The 23,428-nt window shown below is 41.5% G+C and overlaps 1 protein-coding gene across 7 annotated transcripts in view; it reads left to right on the top strand.

The window, feature by feature from the left end:
• LOC142160698 (uncharacterized) overlaps nucleotides 1-23,428 on the top strand; it is a 302,469-nt gene that overhangs the window by 111,703 nt on the left and 167,338 nt on the right. The window contains exon 3 of one of the 7 annotated variants that reach the window (XM_075215572.1): nucleotides 17,990-18,035. The exons of the other annotated variants lie outside the window; for them this stretch is intronic. Within the exon in view, the coding sequence (XP_075071673.1) occupies nucleotides 18,000-18,035 (36 nt within the window). The 5' untranslated portion in view covers nucleotides 17,990-17,999. The remainder of the gene's footprint in view (nucleotides 1-17,989; nucleotides 18,036-23,428) is intronic. 7 annotated transcript variants of the gene reach the window in all.

The following is a 23,428-nucleotide window of genomic DNA, read 5'->3' as shown; positions in this document are numbered from 1 at the left end:
GGTTACTGAGCTGGAACTTAGCGACGTGTGACTTTAACACAAACATTTTGATCCATCGCTGATTGTTGACCCCACAGTGTATTGTTTTTGCTTTGTGTCAGCCAGTGATTCCGTCTCTGCAATGTTATCGCCTCCCAATGCCTGAATATCTTGGCCCAGATGTTGCCAGAGTGTGGAGATATGAGATAAAACTGCTGCTAATAGCTGAGGAAGTCCGTGTGTTTGATCTCTCATGCTTTATAAATCAGCAGAGAAAAGGTTAATGGCTCTCGCTATCAGCCGATTACCCTCTGCTACACGTCTCCAATGAATCGCACTACAAAGTGGGTCATTTATTAAACTCCAAAGTGGCAATCTGAGCCATTCACAGCCAAAGTATCTTTTTGAAGTCAATGGGAAAGGCGCCAAAGGGGACCCAAACAGTAATCTCATTGACTGGCACACTGGCGCCCCCACTTGGAGTATGCTTTAAAGTTTATCTGCCCTGAACTTACACATACATAGTGCTGCCTTTGCTGGTCACTTATGACTCTCTGTCGATTTGTCATTAAAAAAATCAAAGAACTGGAGGAACTTCAAGTGAGACCATCGCCAAAGCCTGGCCTCTGTCCTCCTAGAAACACCACCAGATCTGTCACCCGCAGAACAAACACAATTTCCATGTTTACGTTTCCATGATTTCCAGCCTTTTGGAGCGCCCATTGGACTTTATGGCTTGTTCACACAGATGTGCTCGGAAAATGGATAAAACCGCATGACAATGAACCCGCACTTTACATGCCCTTCTGAAGCATTTTCCATGCACTTTTAGTGCAATCTATTCTGCTTCTACTGCGCCTTGAGGTGTGAGAAATAGACTGCACCATACAAATGTTAGGACTCAATGGATTGATCAGCACCAGTCTGTAGCTAAACTAGGGTGTAACATGCAGAGGGCACACTGTGTTTGTATAAAACTAGCTAATTGCTTGATGCTTTTGCCTGTTTGTATTTCCCCCATATGTTTACAGCCAGAAAGTCAATGTCTGAATCATATTATCACTTATCCTCCTTGTTTCCATTCTGCAGATATTGATGGAGGTGTCAGTGTATTGAGGTTTGTGCACATAGCTTAATAGCCAGGTAATCTTGTATCTTCACGCATATTGTACCCATCCCTGTGAGACAACCAGATTACATTGCAGCAAGGTGCATCCTCGTCTTCCCTGGCAGTAAAATAGTTAAGAGCCCCCCCCCCACCCAATAATTCAGTAGGGGCAGAGCACAGACCCTGAAGTGCTGTCCTCTCACAGAGGCTCATTGCTTGCACCTGCTAAAACATTTGAGGTATTTGAAAAGCAGAGAAACACATTTGCTTTTCATTTCACATGATTTGGCTGAATGTTTGAAGTGTTTAATGGTCGTGCAGAAAAGATTTTTACCTCTTAATCATTGACATGTAAGTCGCATTTCGCTCCGTTCTGTGTCAACTCCAAAACAATTTCATCTCAGTCTTTATGATGTGCCACAAGCCTGCTCATTGTTCATTAGGGGTGTTTCAAGGTTCAAATTAGGTAATTTATGGGCAAATGAAATAAAGAATTGTGTAGAGTAAGGAGCAGAGCGTGTGCTGTACAATAGACATTCACCAGGTTTCAGTGCGATATATACTCAGCGTCAATCCCACGTAAGAGCCAATTAGAAGTAACGTAGCCATGATGACATCTCCTATACTTACTGTACACTGCTGCCTACATATGTCACATATATGTAACGTGATTAGTGATAGTAATTGTGTTCTGGAAAGGGCAGTTCAGATGTTTCTGCTACAATATATTTACTTAGGATTTGGGATCCTATTTATTAGTGACTTTCTAATACTGCTTATCGCAGCAATAGAAACTGATGCCACAATTTACTAAGGAGATGTCGCTGGGGCAGTTGAACGACACTGATGTAAATATATAAATGTAGGCTATATACATTTTAAAATATCTCTTTCTATTTTATTAATAAAACATTTTTTCCTATCATTGTTTTCTGCTATCACCATCCCAGATAGCGAAAGGACAATTACGATGGTACATGGACCATCGTGGTTTCTCCAGGCTTTTACTTATTTAATCTTCTTGGATATTTGACACAGTTGCAATACTTTAATGATAAATGATTATTTTCTTATATTAACTTGTAAATGAGCATCTCCCTGTATCCTCTGTGACCACAGCAACTTGTCACAAGGCGTGACGTACAGCTACGTCAGAAGGGACACCTGTCACATGTATACGGCTGAAGCAACAAGGATTTAATATCCATACATCTATTCACTAGGAACTCTCGACACCACCAAATAAATGTAACTACAGTTCTGCCCCAGCGTATCTTCATATTATATATTATATCCCCTCCTATGTCATCTCATATACAGAGGTCTGACGGTTGCTCACATCTTTCCTTACAAATCTCTGCTGCAAACTACAATCTACCGACCATCTGGCTAGTTCCCATACTTCCAGCAAGTCCGTGGGAGCAAGCGTTCTCTTTCCCTTCTTGTGGGCTGCTTAATAAGCCATCCTCTATTTTCTGTGCGCTCTGAATTGAGAAGTCTCTCAGCTTCACATTTACAAGACATGGGGAGCTGTCAGCCCCCGTCAGACACAATGTATTTAATAAAAAGCTATCAAGCCTAGTAAAAATGCCTGCATGTAAGTGCCACATTCAATAATAGCTGGCTGTGTGACCATCTCCAGTTAGTCATAACCAATGACATCAGCCCCCGAGAGTGCGAGGTACATCTCGACAGTTTTACAACCTCAGGGGATCACAGTTATTAAATTGTACACTTCTCTGTACAATATGGTTTTTTTTAATATAGTGGACGGAGAAACTGAAGATGGGAGAGAAAGGAATGGTCAGCGCTGCCGGCGTTCTGAGAGTGTTGCCCCAGCTGTCACTCTAAAACAAAGCCCCACTTTATCAGGGTGAGCACTGAGCGTGCAGGTAATGCTCTCGGGTCATTACAGAGATGTGACTTATCCTGCAAAGTCAGCGACCTTCCATCTCTGTCCACTTGTCCCAACCTGGCCATGAAGTAATGTCAGCTGCTTGTATGTCACCCACGGCACAACGTGTGTGCTGTTCGCTCCTGTGTGATGGAGCAGGGCTGTTATATATATATTATATAAACCTCCTGTCGCTGCACTCGTGGTGCCGACAAACCTAAGTATAATTATAACATAACCCAGTGAAATACATTGCAGAGCTAAATGAAGTTTAACCTTATCCATAATTCTATTATACAGAATATCGTCTTGCAGTATATTCCTACTGTGATGGTATAAGTACTATAAGATTTATTAATGCAGAGATTACCAGTTACTATATGTACAAACATCCAGTATAACCTTTCATAAACTTACTCCTCTGTATTATAGCTAACGTCTAATCCATTGCAGCAATCCCTGAGATTGTCAGCTCTTGGGACATATATCTTACATCAGTCCTAGCCTTTCTTCTGTTGTATTAGCAGAAGGTAAATGTGTGTGTGTCATTGTAGTTTTCTGTCAGTGTTAGTATTTATGTAGAGACATCCGGAGTGGAGAAAGCTTCTCTGTAGCTCTATAATGACTTTTTACGGGTACAATATTAGCCAGAACAAGACCTGCCATTCTGTATAGAAAAGAACATGATGCTTCATATTTACAGCAATGTCCTGTGTCCATTGCAGAAAGCGGTTATATGGTGACTCATGTTCCAACGTTTGTGTCATCCCCGATGGTGATGAGAATTCATCTAGAAATATTCAACATAGTGGGTAAATATGAATGATCTGATAACCAGATCCTCTCTGTACGACCAACTAAAACACTAATTATTAGGAAAGTTTTAGTATTACTTTTTTAGTGTTATTATTAACAAAAAATGGCCAAATTCACAAAACATTTGCTTTCACGGTGTTAACAAGGGTGTGAGAAGTGCACAGTGTTACAGTCAGATTCAGACAGGTGATATATTTGGAGTGTATCTGAAATGATTTGATGCTCCCTTCACAAAAAGCAGAATAATTCTGGTGAATATCGAGGCACATCCATCTTAATAGACTACTTTTATAAATTTACTATTAAAGTATATTTTTAATTAAACCACCGTTTCTGTGAATAATCTTTTAAAATATGTAACTTTTAGAAGATAGAAGAACGTAAAAGTGATTCAGTGGCAGAAACAGGTGAAGAACATTTGATGTTATTATTAGTATTTTAGTCACTAACTCTTTGATAATAGTAGAAATAATTCTGTAAAGGCCCCTGCATGAAATCATCTGTGTCTTCCTTCTGTACAGATATTGATCCACACTTCCTGACAAATTTGGGCCAATTAAAGAGCCGTGAAGTGAATAGGGAGGTCTTAGGAAAAATGTGTTGGAATTGGGGGAGTTATAAGCCGTTTCCTGGCATACACTGGCACTGCGTGCCTTATATTTCACTCAAATTATTCCATTTGTTTCTGGAGATATTTTAATCCTGCATGACCTCAAACTTCCCGTGAACCAGCCTCTAAACAAAGGCCGCCCGCAGACTCTGCTGTAAATCTGTTGTCTCCCTTCTATGCTCTCAACCTGGGATCATAGATCATCCCCTCTACAGCATCTTGCTTCAATTTATTTAATTAACTCAAGTAAAAAGCCCTTGTAAGTTCTGCAGATGTTGCTCTATTATAAGGGCCTAGAAATATAGGAGTTAAGGAGCTGAGGTTACAGAAAGGTTCTTCTTCAGAGGGGCCAGCACAAGACGAGGGCTCAATCTCCTGCATATTTTCTCTTGCGGACGTCACCGGGAGGTGCACATAGCGCAGGGCCCACGTTCTGCTTCGTCCTCGGCACATTTATTATTATTATTATTATTATTATTATTATTATTATTATTGTTGTGCATGGAAACTCTTTTACAAGGACCAGGGGCTGTCTGTCATAAGAATAATCCTCTCATTATATCAGCAGGGGGATCAGTCATCAGAAATCACATTGTAATATCTAAATACACTGCGTTACTTATAGCTCAGTCTTCAGGGACAGGTGTAATTCAGGTATGAGTACTGTAACCCCCAACATCACAGTACAAAACTATTGTATTTTATGTACATCCTTTATAATAACCACCTTGTTGGTTGTTATTATAGGACAGATGGAGAAATTACACCCAGTATACTTAATAAGAGACACTGAGGATTATGTCCAGAATACCTAACAAGAGAAGTGGCACTGTGCAAATGTCTATACACACAGAATGACAACAGAGACTGAGGATTATGTCCAGCATACCTAACGAGAGAAGTGGTACTGTGTAGATGTCTACACACACAGAATGACAACAGAGACTGAGGATTATGTCCAGCATACCGAACGAGAGGTGGTACTGTGCAGATGTCTATATATACAGAATAAAAACATACTGAGGTTTACTTCTGACATAAAGAACAAGATAGGTTATACTGTGCAGTTGTACATATATTCAGCATGAGGACAGATACTGAGACTGATCAATCATACAAAACAAGGTGTACTGTGCAGCTGTCTGGAACTTACAGAATAAGAAAATATCTAGGAAATTGTATCCACCATAAAGAACAAGAGAACAGATACTAAGCGGTCTATGAATCATTACAATGTGGTGGCGCTATATATGCTGCACATGGCAGTGATGCATATTTATGCACCGCTGGAATGCATCATGCTGGGGCTACTCTGGGAGCCCCGGCGCAGTGACCCCTCTGCTGCGTTCTATATAAGGAGGAAGCGCTGTGCGTATGCACACAGCACTAACACTGTGACGGATTCTGCGATGCTGTAGAGGCTTCAGCGGGATCCCATAGGAAAAGACAGGTAGCGCCATCCTGAGATAGCGTTATCTTTCTTCGTAATGCAAAGCTTCATGCATTGTAGAACTTCTCAGTCCCCATGTTAATCTATGGGGACTGTGAAGACAAACGTAAAGCGGGTTATGGCAGGAGAAATCTTTTATTTCTCCTGCAATAAGCCCTTGATGCATTCTGCGATGGCGATTTACTGTTTTCTCCGTTTTAATGGCTCATTGTAGTGTGATGCGTAGAACCCTAATATAAATCCAGCATACAGAACACAAGAAGTAATACTATGCATAAAGATGGAGAAGGGAGACTGAGAATGACAGAAGTGGTTTTGTGTTTAAAGACTAAGAACAAAGACGCATAGTGAGCGCAACCTGCATTTGGTTTAAAACGCACATATTTCGGCTTTGCAAACACCCAAATCCATCAAGGCATATAGAGTCGCAAAAGAACGCACAGAAAAAAATATATATAATTAATACCAGTTAAGAATAGTGGTGGCACTGATTACACAGTAAAAAAAAAATTTGTATTTTATTTCCCCCCCACCTATAAAATACATTTTATTAGAATTTTGTTAATGTCATTGTTACAGTTGCTCCTGATTGCAGACACATGTTGTAGCTGTATACACAGCCGTCATCACTGCTTAGGGCTTAGGCTAACCCTGTAGCTGGAGCAAGAGATACGCCAGAAAGACAAGTAACTGTGAGATGGCCGGAGCTGGATCCGGACGCGGCTGCATGAACTTGAGTTTTGCACGCCCTTACTGTACATTGACTACAGCCAAATGCCCCTTCTCTGCCCTGTTCCCTCCCTGAAATCGTAGACTGTAGTAAGTGTCCTTTGCTTTCGAAGACAATGCGGACAGGGCTGTTTTTACTGGCATATGTCATGGCTCTGGTTCAGTTTGATTTTGCGTACGATACGCTCAAAATCGTCAGATACGTGCCTTGATGAATCAGGCCGTAGTAATTACACCCAACATAGAGAACAGGAAAAATAGTACTGTGCAGCGCTCTCTCTCTCTCTTTATATATATATATATAAAGAGAGCGAGAGAGAGAGAATAATAGCAGATTGAGTAATACATCCAGAAGCAGAGAAGTGGTTCTGTGCAGCTGACTATACATATTTTAGTATAACAGATACTAAGAGTTCCATCTTCCATACAGAGAAATAGTTCTGTTGTTTTCCATTCATGCCGGATGAAAGGATATTGTGGGTGAGCTGGGCTTTATTTGTGTCCTTCCGAACTACCCACCTCTTCCCCACTATTTGCCCTATGCTCTGGGTTACATTACTGGCAGTATATAACAGTGTGAAGGGAGAGAGGACAGACATACTCTGCCTTGTGCTGTATGAGGGAATTCCTCATCTGATCCCTGTAAGTGAAAGTGTCCAAGAGAACAAAGTGTTTTCCTGCACATGAGATAACGCAGTGATTAACAGATGCGTAATTATGTCATTCATCAAGTGTGGAACCTGCCCAGAGTCAATGTGCAAGTGATTAGCAGATCTGCAGGTGCTGTCCCTGCTCATGTTTTAGTCTTCAGGAAACATCCAAATGATTTACCTTCACAGGAATCCACTTGGACCTTTATTTCTGCCATTGTGTTCTGTCCATTGACACGTATTGTAAGCTCCCACTTTCTTTTGTGTATTTATTTCTGTTATGTGACAATAATATATAAGAAAGGCTGCGTGTTGAGGCTGAATAATGTATATGAAATAACGAGGGACTCTCCTCTAGGAGATATAAAACGTGGGCCTGAGTTCCAGCTATCCCGAGTTAGGCGGTACAGTAGTGATGTGAGGTGACTGTCCTGTCGGTCTGATTATCAGCACTTTTGTTCCAATTTGGGAACAGTTGGAAGTAATGCCCCTTTCGTGTGGCGCGTACCCTAGGCATTATTGATAAAGGAGAGGCAATGTGATGTAGCACCACCCTCCAAGCATGACCACACCTCCTTGTGCGCACAATGTAGTCAGCGCACACTGGGTCCCATATGTTATACAGTTGGGAGGTATGCACTAATTGAGTCACACTCCATGTGCACTGAAGTGAGCAGGGTTTGATGATGTGATTTGCTTCACTGCTCACTTCTTGTCTCTAATGGAGAGGGGAGATAGCAGAGGAATATCGGGGCAATTCTGTATTTTACTTCTATGGTTAGAATCTGAAAAGGACACTTTTTGGTTTAGTGTTCCTTTAGGTAAAATTAATGTAATTTCTTGAACAATTTCTAGTCTCCCGGTGCTTGTTCTGTTATTTCCTTTTGTTTTCCTTTAAATAATAAAAATGTTCACTTAACATTCTTCAGCCTGGAGGTAAGACTGAGATAATGCTAAGTCCTCCTAAGCCTGGCACTTGTGTTCTTCGTTATAGATGTGCTTGGAATTCTGAGTTATTAAATCTGATTATTCAAACCATACTAAATATATGAATTCTTATCAGGCAACTTATTTGTTCAGTGATATAAATATTATTAAACTAAAAGGTAAATTTTGGGGTTAGGCTACACGGACGAGCTTACTTGTACAAAACAGACATTGCTCGTTTTGCAACTCATTGTTTCCTATGTGATGTGTTACACAAGCCATTTTAATGTCTTGTAGCATGATGATATTTTTTTAAATTGCTCAATAATGCAATTGAATCGCTGATGGTTCAGGTGATTAATCTCCTCCATAGAATTTATGGGATGAGTGATTAGTCACTCAGGAGATCTTAAGCGATTGTGGGCAGGAAATGCTTGCTGAAATAGAAAACTCTGGACTTTTTTTGCCTGACTTTATAAAGTCGCATTGTGTTTTCCTAAGAGATTAATATCACAGACTGAAAATCACCTGTGTGATCCTGGACATTTTCCCAATATGAAACAATAAAAAATGTACACAAAAATAAAGGTTTTTCTGATCAGAAGGACAATACAGACTGTGAAAACAGAAAACGTTTTCTCACCTGTAATTATAGAGACTTGAAAAAGCCCTGAGGGCAGTACTTATTGGTTTCTGTACAAACTCTGAGGGGCTGTTGCCTTATGAAGCGCTACAATGACCCAAATTTGCTCCCTGTTCTTCTTATCAGATGGATAACGTGATAAGAGGGACTTTATAACGACAACATGGCGAGAAGCTCTTTGGATGAAGTTCCTATGAAAATAGCCTCATATGGCTTGAAGGCTTTATTCCCAAACATACAGGCTTTGTGTGTTTAAGGATCACATGCTGTGTGAGTGTTGCTGGTCACGTACAAATAGAACACGACATAGTCCTTTACTCTATCTCTACTAATCCTATTCACTGTGTGAATGCAGCCACCGGGGTGCTTGCAGAGTTCTCATCCCTCAAGCCCCAGAATTTACTGGGAAGGGGAATGAAGTAATTAAGACCACCTGTTCTCTATGGCTTCCAGCCATCTGGTAACCTACATCTATAAACATACATATGGGGTCACCTCAGCACACCTATAAACAGATTTAAGAGGTTGGTCTTTTCTGCCTATAAAAATCAAATATAACCAGTTAGATATGTTACATGATATTACATATGTATGATATTACATGCTCTCTTCATATACTTGTGATTACCCAGCTGTAGCATGTAGATTGCAGTTAGTTATGTGGCAGGAACGTAAAACAGATACAATGTTTAAATGATACTGAGATTGTACACTGCCAGCAGCTGAATAAGGGAGAATTGTGGGTATTTCTAAGGCTACATGGAATTGTGAACCAGCATTAGCCCAATAGCACAGAGTATGGGGGACGGTAAACATTTTGTTGGATTTGAGCAACTACTATCAGGTCAAGAATGATTAATCATGACTCTCTAGGCTTAAGTATCTTACCAACAGTATACCTGTGGAGATTTGTGAAAATCTATATTGTATCTGTGTGCTTGTAGACTGTAGAATTGGTCAATCTCACTGGTTTTATTGGAAAATTGTGGGTAAATAAAGGGGTTGCATCTTTTGTCTGATGATACCAATTGGCAGAAGGTATAGAAATGGTTGACTTTGCTCTTGGACTGCCAGCAGCTTATATTTGGAGGTTAGTAGGTATGAGGATGGTTTGTGGGCTGGCAGCAGCTTACATTTGAAGGTTAGTAGGTATGAGGATGGTTTGTGGACTGGCAGCAGCTTACATTTGGAGGTTAGTAGGTATGAGGATGGTTTGTGGGCTGGTAGCTTACATTTGGAGGTTAGTAGGTATGAGGATGGTTTGTGGGCTGGTAGCAGCTTACATTTGGAGGTTAGGTATGAGGATGGTTTGTAGGCTGGGGCAGCTTACATTTGGAGGTTAGTAGGTACGAGGATGGTTTGTGGGCTGGTAGCAGCTTACATTTGGAGGTTAGTAGGTATGAGGATGGTTTGTGGGCTGGGGCAGCTTACATTTGGAGGTTAGTAGGTATGAGGATGGTTTGTGGGCTGGTAGCAGCTTACATTTGGAGGTTAGTAGGTATGAGGAGGGTTTGTGGGCTGGTAGCAGCTTACATTTGGAGGTTAGTAGTTATGAGGATGGTTTGTGGGCTTGGTAGCAGCTTACATTTGGAGGTTAGTAGTTATGAGGATGGTTTGTGGGCTGGGGCAGCTTACATTTGGAGGTTAGTAGGTATGAGGATGGTTTGTGGGCTTGGTAGCAGCTTACATTTGGAGGTTAGTAGTTATGAGGATGGTTTGTGGGCTGGGGCAGCTTACATTTGGAGGTTAGTAGGTATGAGGATGGTTTGTGGGCTGGTAGCAGCTTACATTTGGAGGTTAGTAGTTATGAGGATGGTTTATGGGCTGGGGCAGCTTACATTTGGAGGTTAGTAGTTATGAGGATGGTTTGTGGGCTGGTAGCAGCTTACATTTGGAGGTTAGTAGGTATGAGGATAGTTTGTGGGCTGGGGCAGCTTACATTTGGAGGTTAGCAGGTATGAGGATGGTTTGTGGGCGGGGGCAGCTTACATTTGGTGGCTAGTATGTATGAGGATGGTTTGTGGGCTGGGGCAGCTTACATTTGGAGGTTAGTAGGTATGAGGATGGTTTGTGGGCTGGGGCAGCTTACATTTGGAGGTTAGTAGTTATGAGGATGGTTTGTGGGCTGGGGCAGCTTACATTTGGAGGTTAGTAGGTATGAGGATGGTTTGTGGGCTGGGGCAGCTTACATTTGGTGGCTAGTATGTATGAGGATGGTTTGTGGGCTGGGGCAGCTTACATTTGGAGGTTAGTATGTATGAGGATGGTTTGTGGGCTGGGGCAGCTTACATTTGGAGGTTAGTAGGTATGGGGATGGTTTGTGGACTGGTAGCATCCTACATTTGGAGGTTAGTAGGTATGGGGATGGTTTGTGGACTGGTAGCATCCTACATTTGGAGGTTAGTAGGTATGAGGATGGTTTGTGGACTGGTAGCAGCTTACATTTGGAGGTTAGTAGGTATGAGGATGGTTTGTGGGCTGGGGCAGCTTACATTTGGTGGCTAGTATGTATGAGGATGGTTTGTGGGCTGGGGCAGCTTACATTTGGAGGTTAGTAGGTATGGGGATGGTTTGTGGACTGGTAGCATCCTACATTTGGAGGTTAGTAGGTATGGGGATGGTTTGTGGACTGGTAGCATCCTACATTTGGAGGTTAGTAGGTATGAGGATGGTTTGTGGACTGGTAGCAGCTTACATTTGGAGGTTAGTAGGTATGAGGATGGTTTGTGGGCTGGGGCAGCTTACATTTGGTGGCTAGTATGTATGAGGATGGTTTGTGGGCTGGGGCAGCTTACATTTGGAGGTTAGTAGGTATGGGGATGGTTTGTGGACTGGTAGCATCCTACATTTGGAGGTTAGTAGGTATGGGGATGGTTTGTGGACTGGTAGCATCCTACATTTGGAGGTTAGTAGGTATGAGGATGGTTTGTGGACTGGTAGCAGCTTACATTTGGAGGTTAGTAGGTATTGGTCACAAACTCAGAGTCAGGTGGGACCTCAATGTCTGCTCAGGTGGTAACTACCCCCAGAGAGGTGCAGAGTCTATCAGAAAGTGAGGCGTTCACAACGGTTCTCCGCAATGGAATATGGACTTAGCAGCTCTCTTACCGCAGGTTGCGGACCTCTAGGGGGTGATGAGCGAGACGGAAGGAGAACCCAGAGACTAAGGCTGAGGAGAAAATACGTTAGAGCACTGGTGGTGGGTCCAACAGGTGGGTAAGGAAGAGACTACCCGATAAATAGACTAGGAGGCTCAAAGGTCTACAAAATGTAGGAGGCATGTCTGGTACACACGGAAGAGAGATGGTCTGCAGCGTGTCAACGAAGTCCAGAATGAGAAGAGGGGGAGCTAAGTATGCTCAGGAGAGCAGCGGTCTGCTGGATGCTGTTGCGCTGAGGTCCTGATGAGCTGGATAGGCCTGGAATAGGATCAGTGAGATGACGCAATGGTCTGCAGGGAGTCAATGGAATCCTGACTAAGAAGGAGAATCGGGTATACACATGGGAGTAAAGGTCTGCAGGATGATGGTGCTCTGAGGTCCTGATGAGCTGGATAGCTTTGGAGCAGGATCAGTAGTAAGCACAGCAGTGTGCAGAGGAATTACAGAATTCTGAGTACAGCGGAGATAACAAACAGGAGCCAGAGGAGAATGGTTTGTGGACTGGCAGCAGCTTACATTTGGAGGTAAAGAGACCTGAAAATCTGACACCTTAGGCTTGAAGGAGGTGCTTTATATAGAGGAAACCAGTCAGGACAGCCAATGCGAGTCCAGAGAGAAGTTATTAAAGCATGCGCAAAACCGTCGGCAAGATGGCGCCCACCAGCGGAGGAACCCCGCGCTGCCAGAGAGAGAGACTGCCAAGGGGGACAGGTAGGCGTAGCGGATCCCCGAATATGAGGTTAACTGGTGCAGTGTGTGACGGTATGAGGATGGTCTGTGGGCTGGGGCAGCTTACATTTGCAGGTTGATAGCTATGAAGATGTAGAGTCATTAAGGCAAAAAAGGAGTAAATGTTCTTTGGGACAAACCATGTTACAATTCAAGGGGTGCAAATTAGTTTATTATTTTTAACATAAGTTAAATACTGGCTGTTTTCTCATCTAGCACACAAATACTTAATAGCTTTATTATTACACTGAAATTTAAAGTTGATCTAGGACATGCCCTACCGCAAATATAAATCTGTCCCCACAATTTAAATTTTCCTCCCCCTCCAATGCATCATGGTTTTGCCCAGGTGCAAAAGTTACTCCTTTTTTATGCTTTGCTCTCCTTAATGACTCAGGCCTGTAGAGAATAAATTCCCTCCCACAAGGAAAGGTCAGCAACAAATTGAGTAAGTTTTCTTACTCAAGTTTTCTGGACAAAACCATGTTGCAATGCAAGGGGTGGAAATTAGTTTATTATTTTGCACACAAAGTAAATGCTGGCTTTTTTTCATGTAGCACAGAAATACTTGATAGTTTATTTGTACACTGGAATTTAACGTTGATCTAGGACATGCCCGAACCCCAACTATAAATCTGCCATCACATTTTAAATTTACCTCCCCCTCCAATGCTACATGGTTTTGCCTTACTTATTTGCTTAACTTTCCTTAATGAATCAGGCTCATAGTAGTTAGCCACTTGAAAACTATGGTTAGACAAGTGAGGTATGGATTTTCATCTCCCACAATACAGAGATTAAAGAGTTTGCAGTTGAAGTAGCAATATCCCACTGAAGACAACCCAACATGTCAGCTGAAAAGGAACAGGAGGTGTGTTATGGTATAAGTAAGGTAGTAAAGTGTATTACTTACATGATAATCCATATATCAGCAGTCATTCTCTCTTATTGTTAGAGCTTTCGTTAATAAAACTCCATTTATATTGATGTCCATGGTCATTTGATTATCACATGAAAAGAAAAGCTGAGATCAACATTGTTCTCTGAAGAGCTGCTGTATCACTTATACCCATTTGTTGTTCTTGAGTGACGTCTAATGAATGATTAGATCATCCTATAAATATTACTTGTTATCTTCATATTAGCTGTACATAAGTACTTACATCACATTACAAGTAAGAGTTGTATTGGAGGCTGCCAAGTTGGATAGCCCTACCAGGAACCAATTTAGAAAAACAATAAAGTCAGTAAGTTTGTTACGCGGCAGTTGAGCAGTTATGGGCATGTGTAGTAGATAATTTGTTCAGAATAATTTGTTCATTATTCTGAACTATCACAAGTTGATCTTTCTATATATAGTTTTTTTTTCTGTGAGCTACTAGTGCTTGAGCAGTGGAGTACATTTGTTATTTAGACTGTTTCTTCATTTTGGGAAATTCAACTTGCAATAATCTGAATATATAAGTGGCCCACTACGCATGCCAGTCCCTTCGCATTGGAGAATTGTATGTAGGAGGATGTGGTCTGTCCACACTGGGAAATCATGGATCTGTAGGTTGTTTGTTAGGCTTGTAAACTGCTAACAGTTCATTACTTGTGAGTTGTGGATCTGGAGATAGTTTACTAGGCTTGTACGTCAGGTTGTCAGTTTTTTAGCATTGGAGAACTGTAATTGGAGTATTTAAATTGTCTGTTTTGCACATAAGTTAAATACTGACTGTTTTTCATGTAGCACACAAATATCAACTTTAAATTTCAGTGTAGAAAAATAAGCTATCAATATTTGTGTGCTACATGAAAAAAACAGTCAGTATTTAACTTATGTGCAAAACAGTCAACTAGTTTTCACCCCTTGCATTGTAACATGGTTTTGTCCAGGCGACTTAAATAAGAAGTTTCTTAATTTAAGTTTCTTAATGAATTAGGCCCCATGTGCCGAACAGGAGAAGAGGCGCTGTTGGCTGGAGGGTCTGGAAGACCCAAAGACGCTGGGGACAAGTTGAGTATTCTATGTGTAGCAGGTAAGTATAATTACTCCTAATATGTTGGGCGCAAGTTGGGCACTAGGCCCGTTGGTAAGTAAGGGGGCACAAGGCCCTGGCCAGTTAGGATAGATGGGCACTAGCCCATGGCAAGTGATTGGGCACAAGGCCCATTAGTGTTAGTGACTGCACACAAGGCCTATTAGGGTTAGTGACTGGGCACAAGGCCCTTTAGATAGAAGGGCATAAGACCCTATAGGTAGTCATTGAGAAGTAAGGCCCAAAAGGTAGTAACTGGGCACCAGGCCCCTGTATTCAGGCAGGGCACCAGGCCCTTGTATTTAGGTAGGGCACAAGGCCCTATAGTTAGGCAAAGCACGAGGCCCATAACTATGGCGTTGGGCACAAGGCCCATATGGTATCTGAGCATAAGGGCCTATCCATATAGGAGGGTGCAAGGCCCTTGATAGTTGTTTAGTGGATCATGTGGTCCCTTAATATTGAGTAAAGTAGTAGGCTGTTGAGAGTGGCATACAGTGCCTCTCAACCCGGTCCGAAAGGTACCAACAAAGTCCTGAATTCTCAAAGTACAGGCTTAGAGGCCGAGGTTCCAGGCTGCTGGCGTAGATGCTGGTGGATACTGGTGACCATTAGTGAGGTGGTGACTAGCAGGTAACACACCGAACTGTATTGTGTATGCAATCTGTCTATCTCAGTAGTAGGTTTCCCTGTAGGTTTCAAGAGTCAACTCCCAGTAAAGACTGCTGAGGTGGAGAGGGGTTAGAGTGGGTCCGTGCAGATGGTAGGTGATCCATTGTGAGCAAGGTAGGATATCAGTGCATCTGTTCTGTTCCCCGGAGGCGTTACAGGGCAAGCACTGAACAAGAGACGAGTGCATGGGATGATAGGAAGGAGGAAGCCACTATTGTCCAAGTAGAACATTGCTGCTTGTTTAAATTTTGTTAAAGACCACCTGAATGAGCCAGAAGACTACGTTAAGAAGGTTCTGTGGTCGGATACGTCTAACATTGAACTTTTTGGCTTAAATGAAAAATGTTATGTTTGGAGAAAATGAAACACTGCATCCCAGCAGTGATATACGGTGGTGACCGTATCCTGGTATTGGGCTGTTCTGCTGCCATTATGATAGAACTGTGAAATCTGGATTGTACCAGCATTTTTACAGGAGAATGTCAGGGTATCCGTCCTTGAACTGAAATTCAACAGAACGTGAGTCTTACAGCAAGACAAGACCGAAAACACACAAGTGAATCTATAAAAACATGGAAGAAGATATTTTGCGTTTTAAAATGTCAAAGCCCATATCTTAATCCAGTCAAATGTGGCAGGACCTGAAGTGATGTGTTCACCTAAGAAAGCGAATGGGTCTATGTGCAAGTCTGATCAACAATTACTGTAACGTTTGATTGAAGTCATGCTGCTCACATTAGTTACTGAAAGCATAGGTTCACATACTTTTTCCAACAAAAAAAAATAATGTTGCATTATTTTGATCAATAAATGAATGAAAAAGAATATCATTTTGTGTGAGACTTGATTTATTGGGTTCTTTTTTTGTCAATGAGGATCTGAATACATTTAAGGCCACATTTATGCAGAAATTTAGAAAATTTTAAAGGGTCCACAATAATTCTAGGACCACTGTAAATAGAAGTTCAGCATGGAAAACAGAGTGTATGTAGAAGACTTGTTAGGCAGGTTACCAGCAGCATGTCGGTGGAGATGGTTTCTGGGGTTTGTAGACCATGAGCATGTGGATAGTTGGTAGCAGAGAAATGTGGGCATGTAGATTTCGTTTTGTAGGACTGCTGGACTGTTACAAGCTGGCTGGTGTTGTGCAGAGCAGTGAATGTGTGGACTGCCAACAGCTAAGAATAGGTAGATGTTCAGGTCATTGACTGGCAGCAGTTCAGTGGTGGAGAATTGTGGATATTTCTGGGTTTGTTCAGTTTGTAAAGCTGCACAAGTTAAACATGGGATAACTGGTTATGTAAATGTTTTGAGATTTTGTTTTAAGCTGGTAGATTGCCAAGAGAATTGCAAGCAGGCAAATGGATTAGATGGTTAAGTTGATTATATGCTACTAACAGTTTAACATACTAGATTCAGTGTTCTCTCCGCACCTATTTCCCATGTGCTCCACCCGGTTGGTTTTATTTGTCACCCGGCTCTTGGAGCCCAGCAGAGTCCTATTATAATAGAATAAACACGGTGGCTCAGTGGTTAGAACTTCTGCCTCACAGCACTGGGGGTCATGAGTTCAATTCCCGACCATGGCCTTATCTGTGTGGAGTTTGTATGTTCTCCCTGTGTTTGCGTGGGTTTCCTCCTGGTGCTCCGGTTTCCTCCCACACTCTAAAAACATACCAGTAGGTTCATTGGCTGCTATCAAAAATTGACCCTAGTCTGTCTGTCTCTCTCACACCCTCTCTATCTGTGTGTGTGTGTGTGTATGTTACGGAATATAGACTGTAAGCTCCACAGGGGCAGGGACTGATGTGAATGAGTTCTCTGTACAGCGCTGCGGAATCATTGGCGCTATATAAATAAATGGTGATGATGATGATGAAAAACCATTGTTCCTCCTGTTATAACAGTCACTATGTGAGCACTACAGCCAGCAGTGTGTGATAGACCACTGACCACCAGTCTGACCAGTCCTGACAGGTGTGGGCAATAACCTCCAACATTTTTCAATATTATAGCAAAGTATTACAACTGCCCCCACCCGGCTGGTACTTAATGCCACCCGGCTGGCAAACTTTTCTGGGGAGAACACTGTAGATCTGTTGACTTTTTTTGTATTTATTGTTGAATCAATCGCAAATCAATCAGAGAGTTGGACATGGCAGAACTACATCTCTTACAGCATTCTGGTTAATACATCAGTCTTAAAGCACTGGTTTTACAAAATGCTGAATTACCGATACTAATTACAATAATTGTAATTTTAAGCTCCTTGTCTGTTCTAGGCTCTGGATAAATTGTCACCCTCCATCTGCATTACCTGATCCGTCTGAAAGCTTTGTATCTCATCAAAATGTATAATTTAGAGTTGTGTATATGACCATTTTTGTGGTGTAAATGTATACGCATTTCTATACTGGGTATGCACACCAACACGCTTTTTTATCTAGATTTGAGCATATCTTAGACATGCAGCCCTGTGCGCCTAGAGAGGTGGAACATTGACGGACAAGCGTAAGTTTAGTGCAGGTGCACTAATGCGCTTGGCTATTGTGGGATATCACGTGCATGTGTTATCCTCTACTGATACTAATACCTTGTAGGTGTCCATAGATGGCGGATGAAGGGATGCAGCAAGGCTATGGACAGGTAAGTTGAGTACAGTAAGGGCATGTACATGTAAGTGTAGTACGCCCCATGACTGTATCCCCAGAGTCAGGTCTTGTGTATATACCTGAGGTTTGGTCAGTGACACCAGTAGCACTAGCTAACCATATCTGATTGGCTGCTGGCGTATTTAACCCTCCAGCTGATTGAATTTCATTAATTGCAGCCATCTGTTTGGATTATTTATTTGATCATTTCCACTAGATTACTGCAGGAATGGAGACTCCCATTGGATTTATAAAGTGGTAAGCAATGTATGTGGGAGTGTTTGTATTTCATTAAAGTTTACATTGAAAATATAACTTTATAATTTATTAACAACAGCGTCATGCCACTCTCCTCGCTTGTATATATGACACATCATTACTGCATATTGTGTATGAATAGGGTAATGTAATTTATTACTAACACCGTTGTGCCACATTTCTGCACAATCGTCGGTCATAAGTATAGACATTTATAGTCATACACAGGATGCAGAAATACTGCCGTGTATTTATTTGGATGTTGTGCGACTCCACATACAGATGTAAGTACACAAGTCTTGTGGAAATTCAGCATCTTGGACACATAATGAGACCGGAGGGTTCAAGCTGATACCTCTAAGCTGTGATTTAGAATCTAATTATTCCTGAGGAAGCCTCATCCATATCTTTATATTACTTCTAGCAGAAGCCAGGATTTGCTCAATCAAATTATTTTATCACTTTTAAAGATGTTTTCTTAATTGCAAAACAGCCCAGGAATATCCCATTTATTTGTACAATATGTCTTGTTACGAAATGCAGTGGTTATGGAAGAAAGCAATTAAATTGTCAAAAAGTAATTGTTCTGCAGATTTAATTGAAAGCGACACAGTGACATTTACATTTCATGTTTAGTAGCAAATAAAACATTTGATAAAATGAATTGTGCCATATTTAACCCCTGCATTGCTAGATATGGGTCCTGGGACTCTATCAGTGATCCAGTTTTACATTTACGTACAGTTGTATTATTATTGTTATTATTGTTATATGTTATTATTTCCTGCTTGTATTAACTAGTAGTATTCCTTTAAAACATTGTTCATTGGAAATGAATAGAAAAGTTATATCCAGTCATTAATGACAAATACCCTAGTCCAATGTACATTATATTCAGTCCCAATGACATAATTGCCTGCTCTTGAATACATTATATCCATTCCCTAATTATATAATTCCCCAATCCCAATTACATTATATTCAGTCCAAATTACTTAATACCTCAGCCCTGAATACATTATATCCACCCCAATGACATCGTACTCCGCCCCCAAATTTATTATATTCAGTTCCTAATGACATCATACCCCATCCCCAATTAAATCATGCATATTACTTCCCCCTAAGCCATACCCCCAACCTATCTTACTGTAACAGGTGTCAAATGCATCAATAAGACTGTCAGAAGAGCGATGATGGCGGGAGAGAGCGATGATGGCGGGAGAGTAATGATAAGAGAGAGAAGATGACGGGAGAGAGCGATGGTAGGAAAGAGATGGCGGGAGAGAGATAATGGTGGGAGACAGATGACAGGAGAGCAATGATGATGGAGAGCGAGAGATGATGGCTTGGGAAAAATGGCGGGACAGAGATGGTGAGTGAGCGATGATGGCGGGAGAGAGATGACAGGAGAGAGATGGTGAGTGAGCGATGATGGCGGGAGAGAGATGACAGGAGAGAGATGGTGAGTGAGCGATGATGGCGGGAGAGAGATGACAGGAGAGAGATGACAGGAGAGAGATGATGGCGGGAGAGAGATGACAGGAGAAAGATGGTAAGTGAGCGATGATGGCGGGAGAGAGATGACAGGAGAGAGATGGTGAGTGAGCGATGATGGCGGGAGAGAGATGACAGGAGAGAGATGGTGAGTGAGCGATGATGGCGGGAGAGAGATGGTGAGTGAGCGATGATGGCGGGAGAGAGATGGCGGTAGAGGGATGACAAGAAATTAAGGTGTTATGGCGAGAAAAAGATAAACCATCCCTTAATATTTACAAAAGCAAAGTGTAAAAGATCATTTTAAAGTACCTTCAATTAGTTGGATTTATTATTGTATAATATATCTTAATCCAGAGTTGAGCTCTTACTCCATTATTTTGTGTTACATATGGAGAATAAGAAGTGGTTTACAGGTCTATATAACTTTAATTATCTGATAACACAGATTTGCCATGTGCCTTCTGTATGATGATCACATTGCAGTCATGTCTGATAACATACAACGCCACCACTCATGTTCCCCCCATCGGCCTTGTCAGCACATCCAGTATAAACCTTTACAAGCATTAATGTTCTTCCCCTGGTTTAGGCCTAAAAAGCAAATTTCACAGATTCACTCTAGAGAGAGGCACCATATCTGAACCAAATTCTGCAGGCGTGAGATACAAGGATATTAAAAAGAAAATCCTGATCAAAGGAACGTGCCTTCTCTCCTCCCTTTGTGGAACAGATGTGCGGAGCATCTCAGAGACGGGAAAAACGAGAGGAAAATTCTGCAGTGATTTATTTCTTAGACCTAGTTGTAACCTCTCTTATTGCATGCTTGATACCATGATGTTGGTTATTAGTTTTCAGTTGAAAATGACCAGATAAGAGCTTGTTCACTTCATCAATATTGTACATTTGGTGCTTGTCAGAGGGCTCGCATGACGCTGGCTCATAAATCTGTCACTTGGATTTAAAGGCTCAGTCCCGATGTCTTAAGCTTTGCAATTCTGCGGGAGAATCCTCCAGCAAATAAGATCTTCCAGAGTTCGGTCCATTCCAATATCTGAGCGACCAAGACGGTTCCTGTTCTGTTTAACCCTTTAAGTGCTATACGTCTTATTTTAGTTTTATTGTATTGCTGTAACTTTGATCACTGGTCGTGTCGTCTTTCCCTTCTTACACAACTTATACCATGCATAATATGTCACAAACTGGCATTAAACATTCCTAACAATGGAAATATTCAGATTTCCACACAAAACAAATCCATCTGGGAGAGTCGGAAATTCTGCACTGACGCATCTAAATTTATGTTATGAAATTCCTGTTCCTAATAGGAGATAGATCATTCATAGAAGACAGCGCAGGAGGCTTGGCAAGAGTAGAACAATGTTATATGCTGAGTAATTAACCCCTTCCGATGCCTCTTCATAGAGCATGTTTGAAGGATTATTTAATAACTTTCCAATTCCAGATGTCGGAAGTATTTCTATATGTATTTAAAAGAAAAGTGTCATTTCTTTAACACCTACTATCGATGAGTGGTTCTCAATTATGTCTGGGCAAATTATTTAGTCATGGTGGATTCTTCTTTTCCAGACTGACGGCCCAGTGCTTTGTGTGTATTTCTAGTATTGGTAGATGGGAGGTGCAGGGACTGCATTTTCTGGAATTTCTCCTGCGTTTCAGCCAAGTAGAATTATTTTTGGAGTTGTAATATGTTTTCCAAATGTGTGTTCCCTGGAGTCTGCTGCTTAGAAAAATCGGTAATATTGTACAGCAACTATTGTCTGTTCCTGATGGGACTTTATTGATTGTCTTGCAGATTGTTGCTAGAACTTGGATTTTCTGTGCGTGGAGCATGTTCTTTTGTCATATTCCAGAGCCCAGAACACCTGTATAGAACTGACAGTCACAAGATCGTGTAACTGCCAAGGACCAGAATTACTGACAAACTGACCGTTTAGATGCGGTGTAAATGGCGGCTGATTGCCGAGTCACGCAGCCATATAAAACATTCAGACTTTAAAACCCAATTCATTATACCAACTGTTCCGTTCTGTTCCATTTCACAGTTCCGTATAGGTGCAAAAAAGTATCCTAATTATTTCCTAATTGTGAATACTGTGTACATAAATGATAAAGCAGCTGGCTCCAGGGAAAGGAGAATCCGGTCATATCTCCCATGCTGACACCTGGGAATCTCTCCTGCCCTGCTTAGTGTGTACCAGAAAATGATGTCATTTGCAAGCAAGCTTCACCTGTGATATTTTATAATTGTTTCGATGAAAACCCGATAATCCTTCCCTCCTTCACATAGCCTTTAAGAACTGTGATAACTCCTAAAACCTGCAGCTTAATAAACTCGCCAGCCCCAAGCTGATGTTATTTTAAGAGAAGTCAATCTTTGATCAGTCAGGCTGAAATGAGTTTGATAAGTGCGGTTCTGGCATCTCACAAGCAGCTCTCCAGTTTGTTATAGCTGTTTGCTCATCTTTCTCAAGTGCAAAATAAGCAGAAAGGCCTTTGCTGGCTCCTTATCTCTCCCCACTTTCTTCTGTAGATCTCTGTTGCTTTAATCCTGCATGTCTGGGGCTGGTTAACAAGGAAATCCTGTGTCAATTATCACCAACAACTTCCTACTGTGAGGCAGTGGGGAATCAAAGCTTTTGAGAGCCTTTTCACACCAGAGAGTGGTGCTGGGCCTAATTAAATGGGCTTCATCTCCTAGAGCCCAGTGGTGAAAAAAATGATAGATAGCTAATGAATGTTAACCTGGCTGTTTCGTGCTCCCTCCATCCCTCAGATGAACTTTTTTGTTAAGCTGTTAGGTCGATTTGTAATGTTTGCTGCTTGTGGCCCTACAAGATGCTGCCTTTCCCTTTGGGCGAGGGTTACCTCAAGCGTTTTATGAAAGCTTACATGTAACATGCATTACATCATTACATGAACACGTTTCAATTTTACATAAGGATGTTTACATTGATAAAACTAATGACACCATTAAAAGGTTTGAATATCTTCATAGCTAAACAATATGAGAACGTCTGTGATATAGTGGGCTGCATTCTGGCACAGTGGTTAGCATTGCTCCCTTCCAGTGCTGGACCACTCGGTTTAATTCTGTCCAGTGCACTATTTGTGTGGAGTTTATATGTTCTCCTCAAGCTTCATCACACAGTCCAAAGAAATATACCTGTAGATGAATCGGCTTTAGATGAAATTGACCAAAGTGTGTGTGTGTGTTTGTGTGGTAGAGAATTTAGACTGTAAGCTCCAGTGGGACAGGGACTGATGTGTATGATTACATATTCTCTGTGCAGCGCTGTGTGATATGTTGGCTCTATATAAATAAAGGTTAAAAAATGAAAGAATCTTATAACTGAGGTTGACCTCCCATCTGCAGTTTGGGAGATAATTGGAAATGGTTTAATACATTGTTCTAGGACTAACAGATTGAAATTGACTGGTCCAAGCTAATATCTGTGTGACCATAAAACAATAGGTGAATGCAACAAAATCAAAGACGACAATAAACAGCTCTGTACATTTATTTTTATGTTAAAATAAATGGTCTACAGTTTGAGGCATGACCATGACACAACTAAATCATGCAATGTAAAATAGATTTGTTCCGCTATT

Source organism: Mixophyes fleayi, chromosome 6, assembly GCF_038048845.1.
Source record: "Mixophyes fleayi isolate aMixFle1 chromosome 6, aMixFle1.hap1, whole genome shotgun sequence".
NCBI lineage: Eukaryota > Metazoa > Chordata > Amphibia > Anura > Limnodynastidae > Mixophyes > Mixophyes fleayi.
This window is presented reverse-complemented; position numbering and strand designations above follow the sequence as displayed.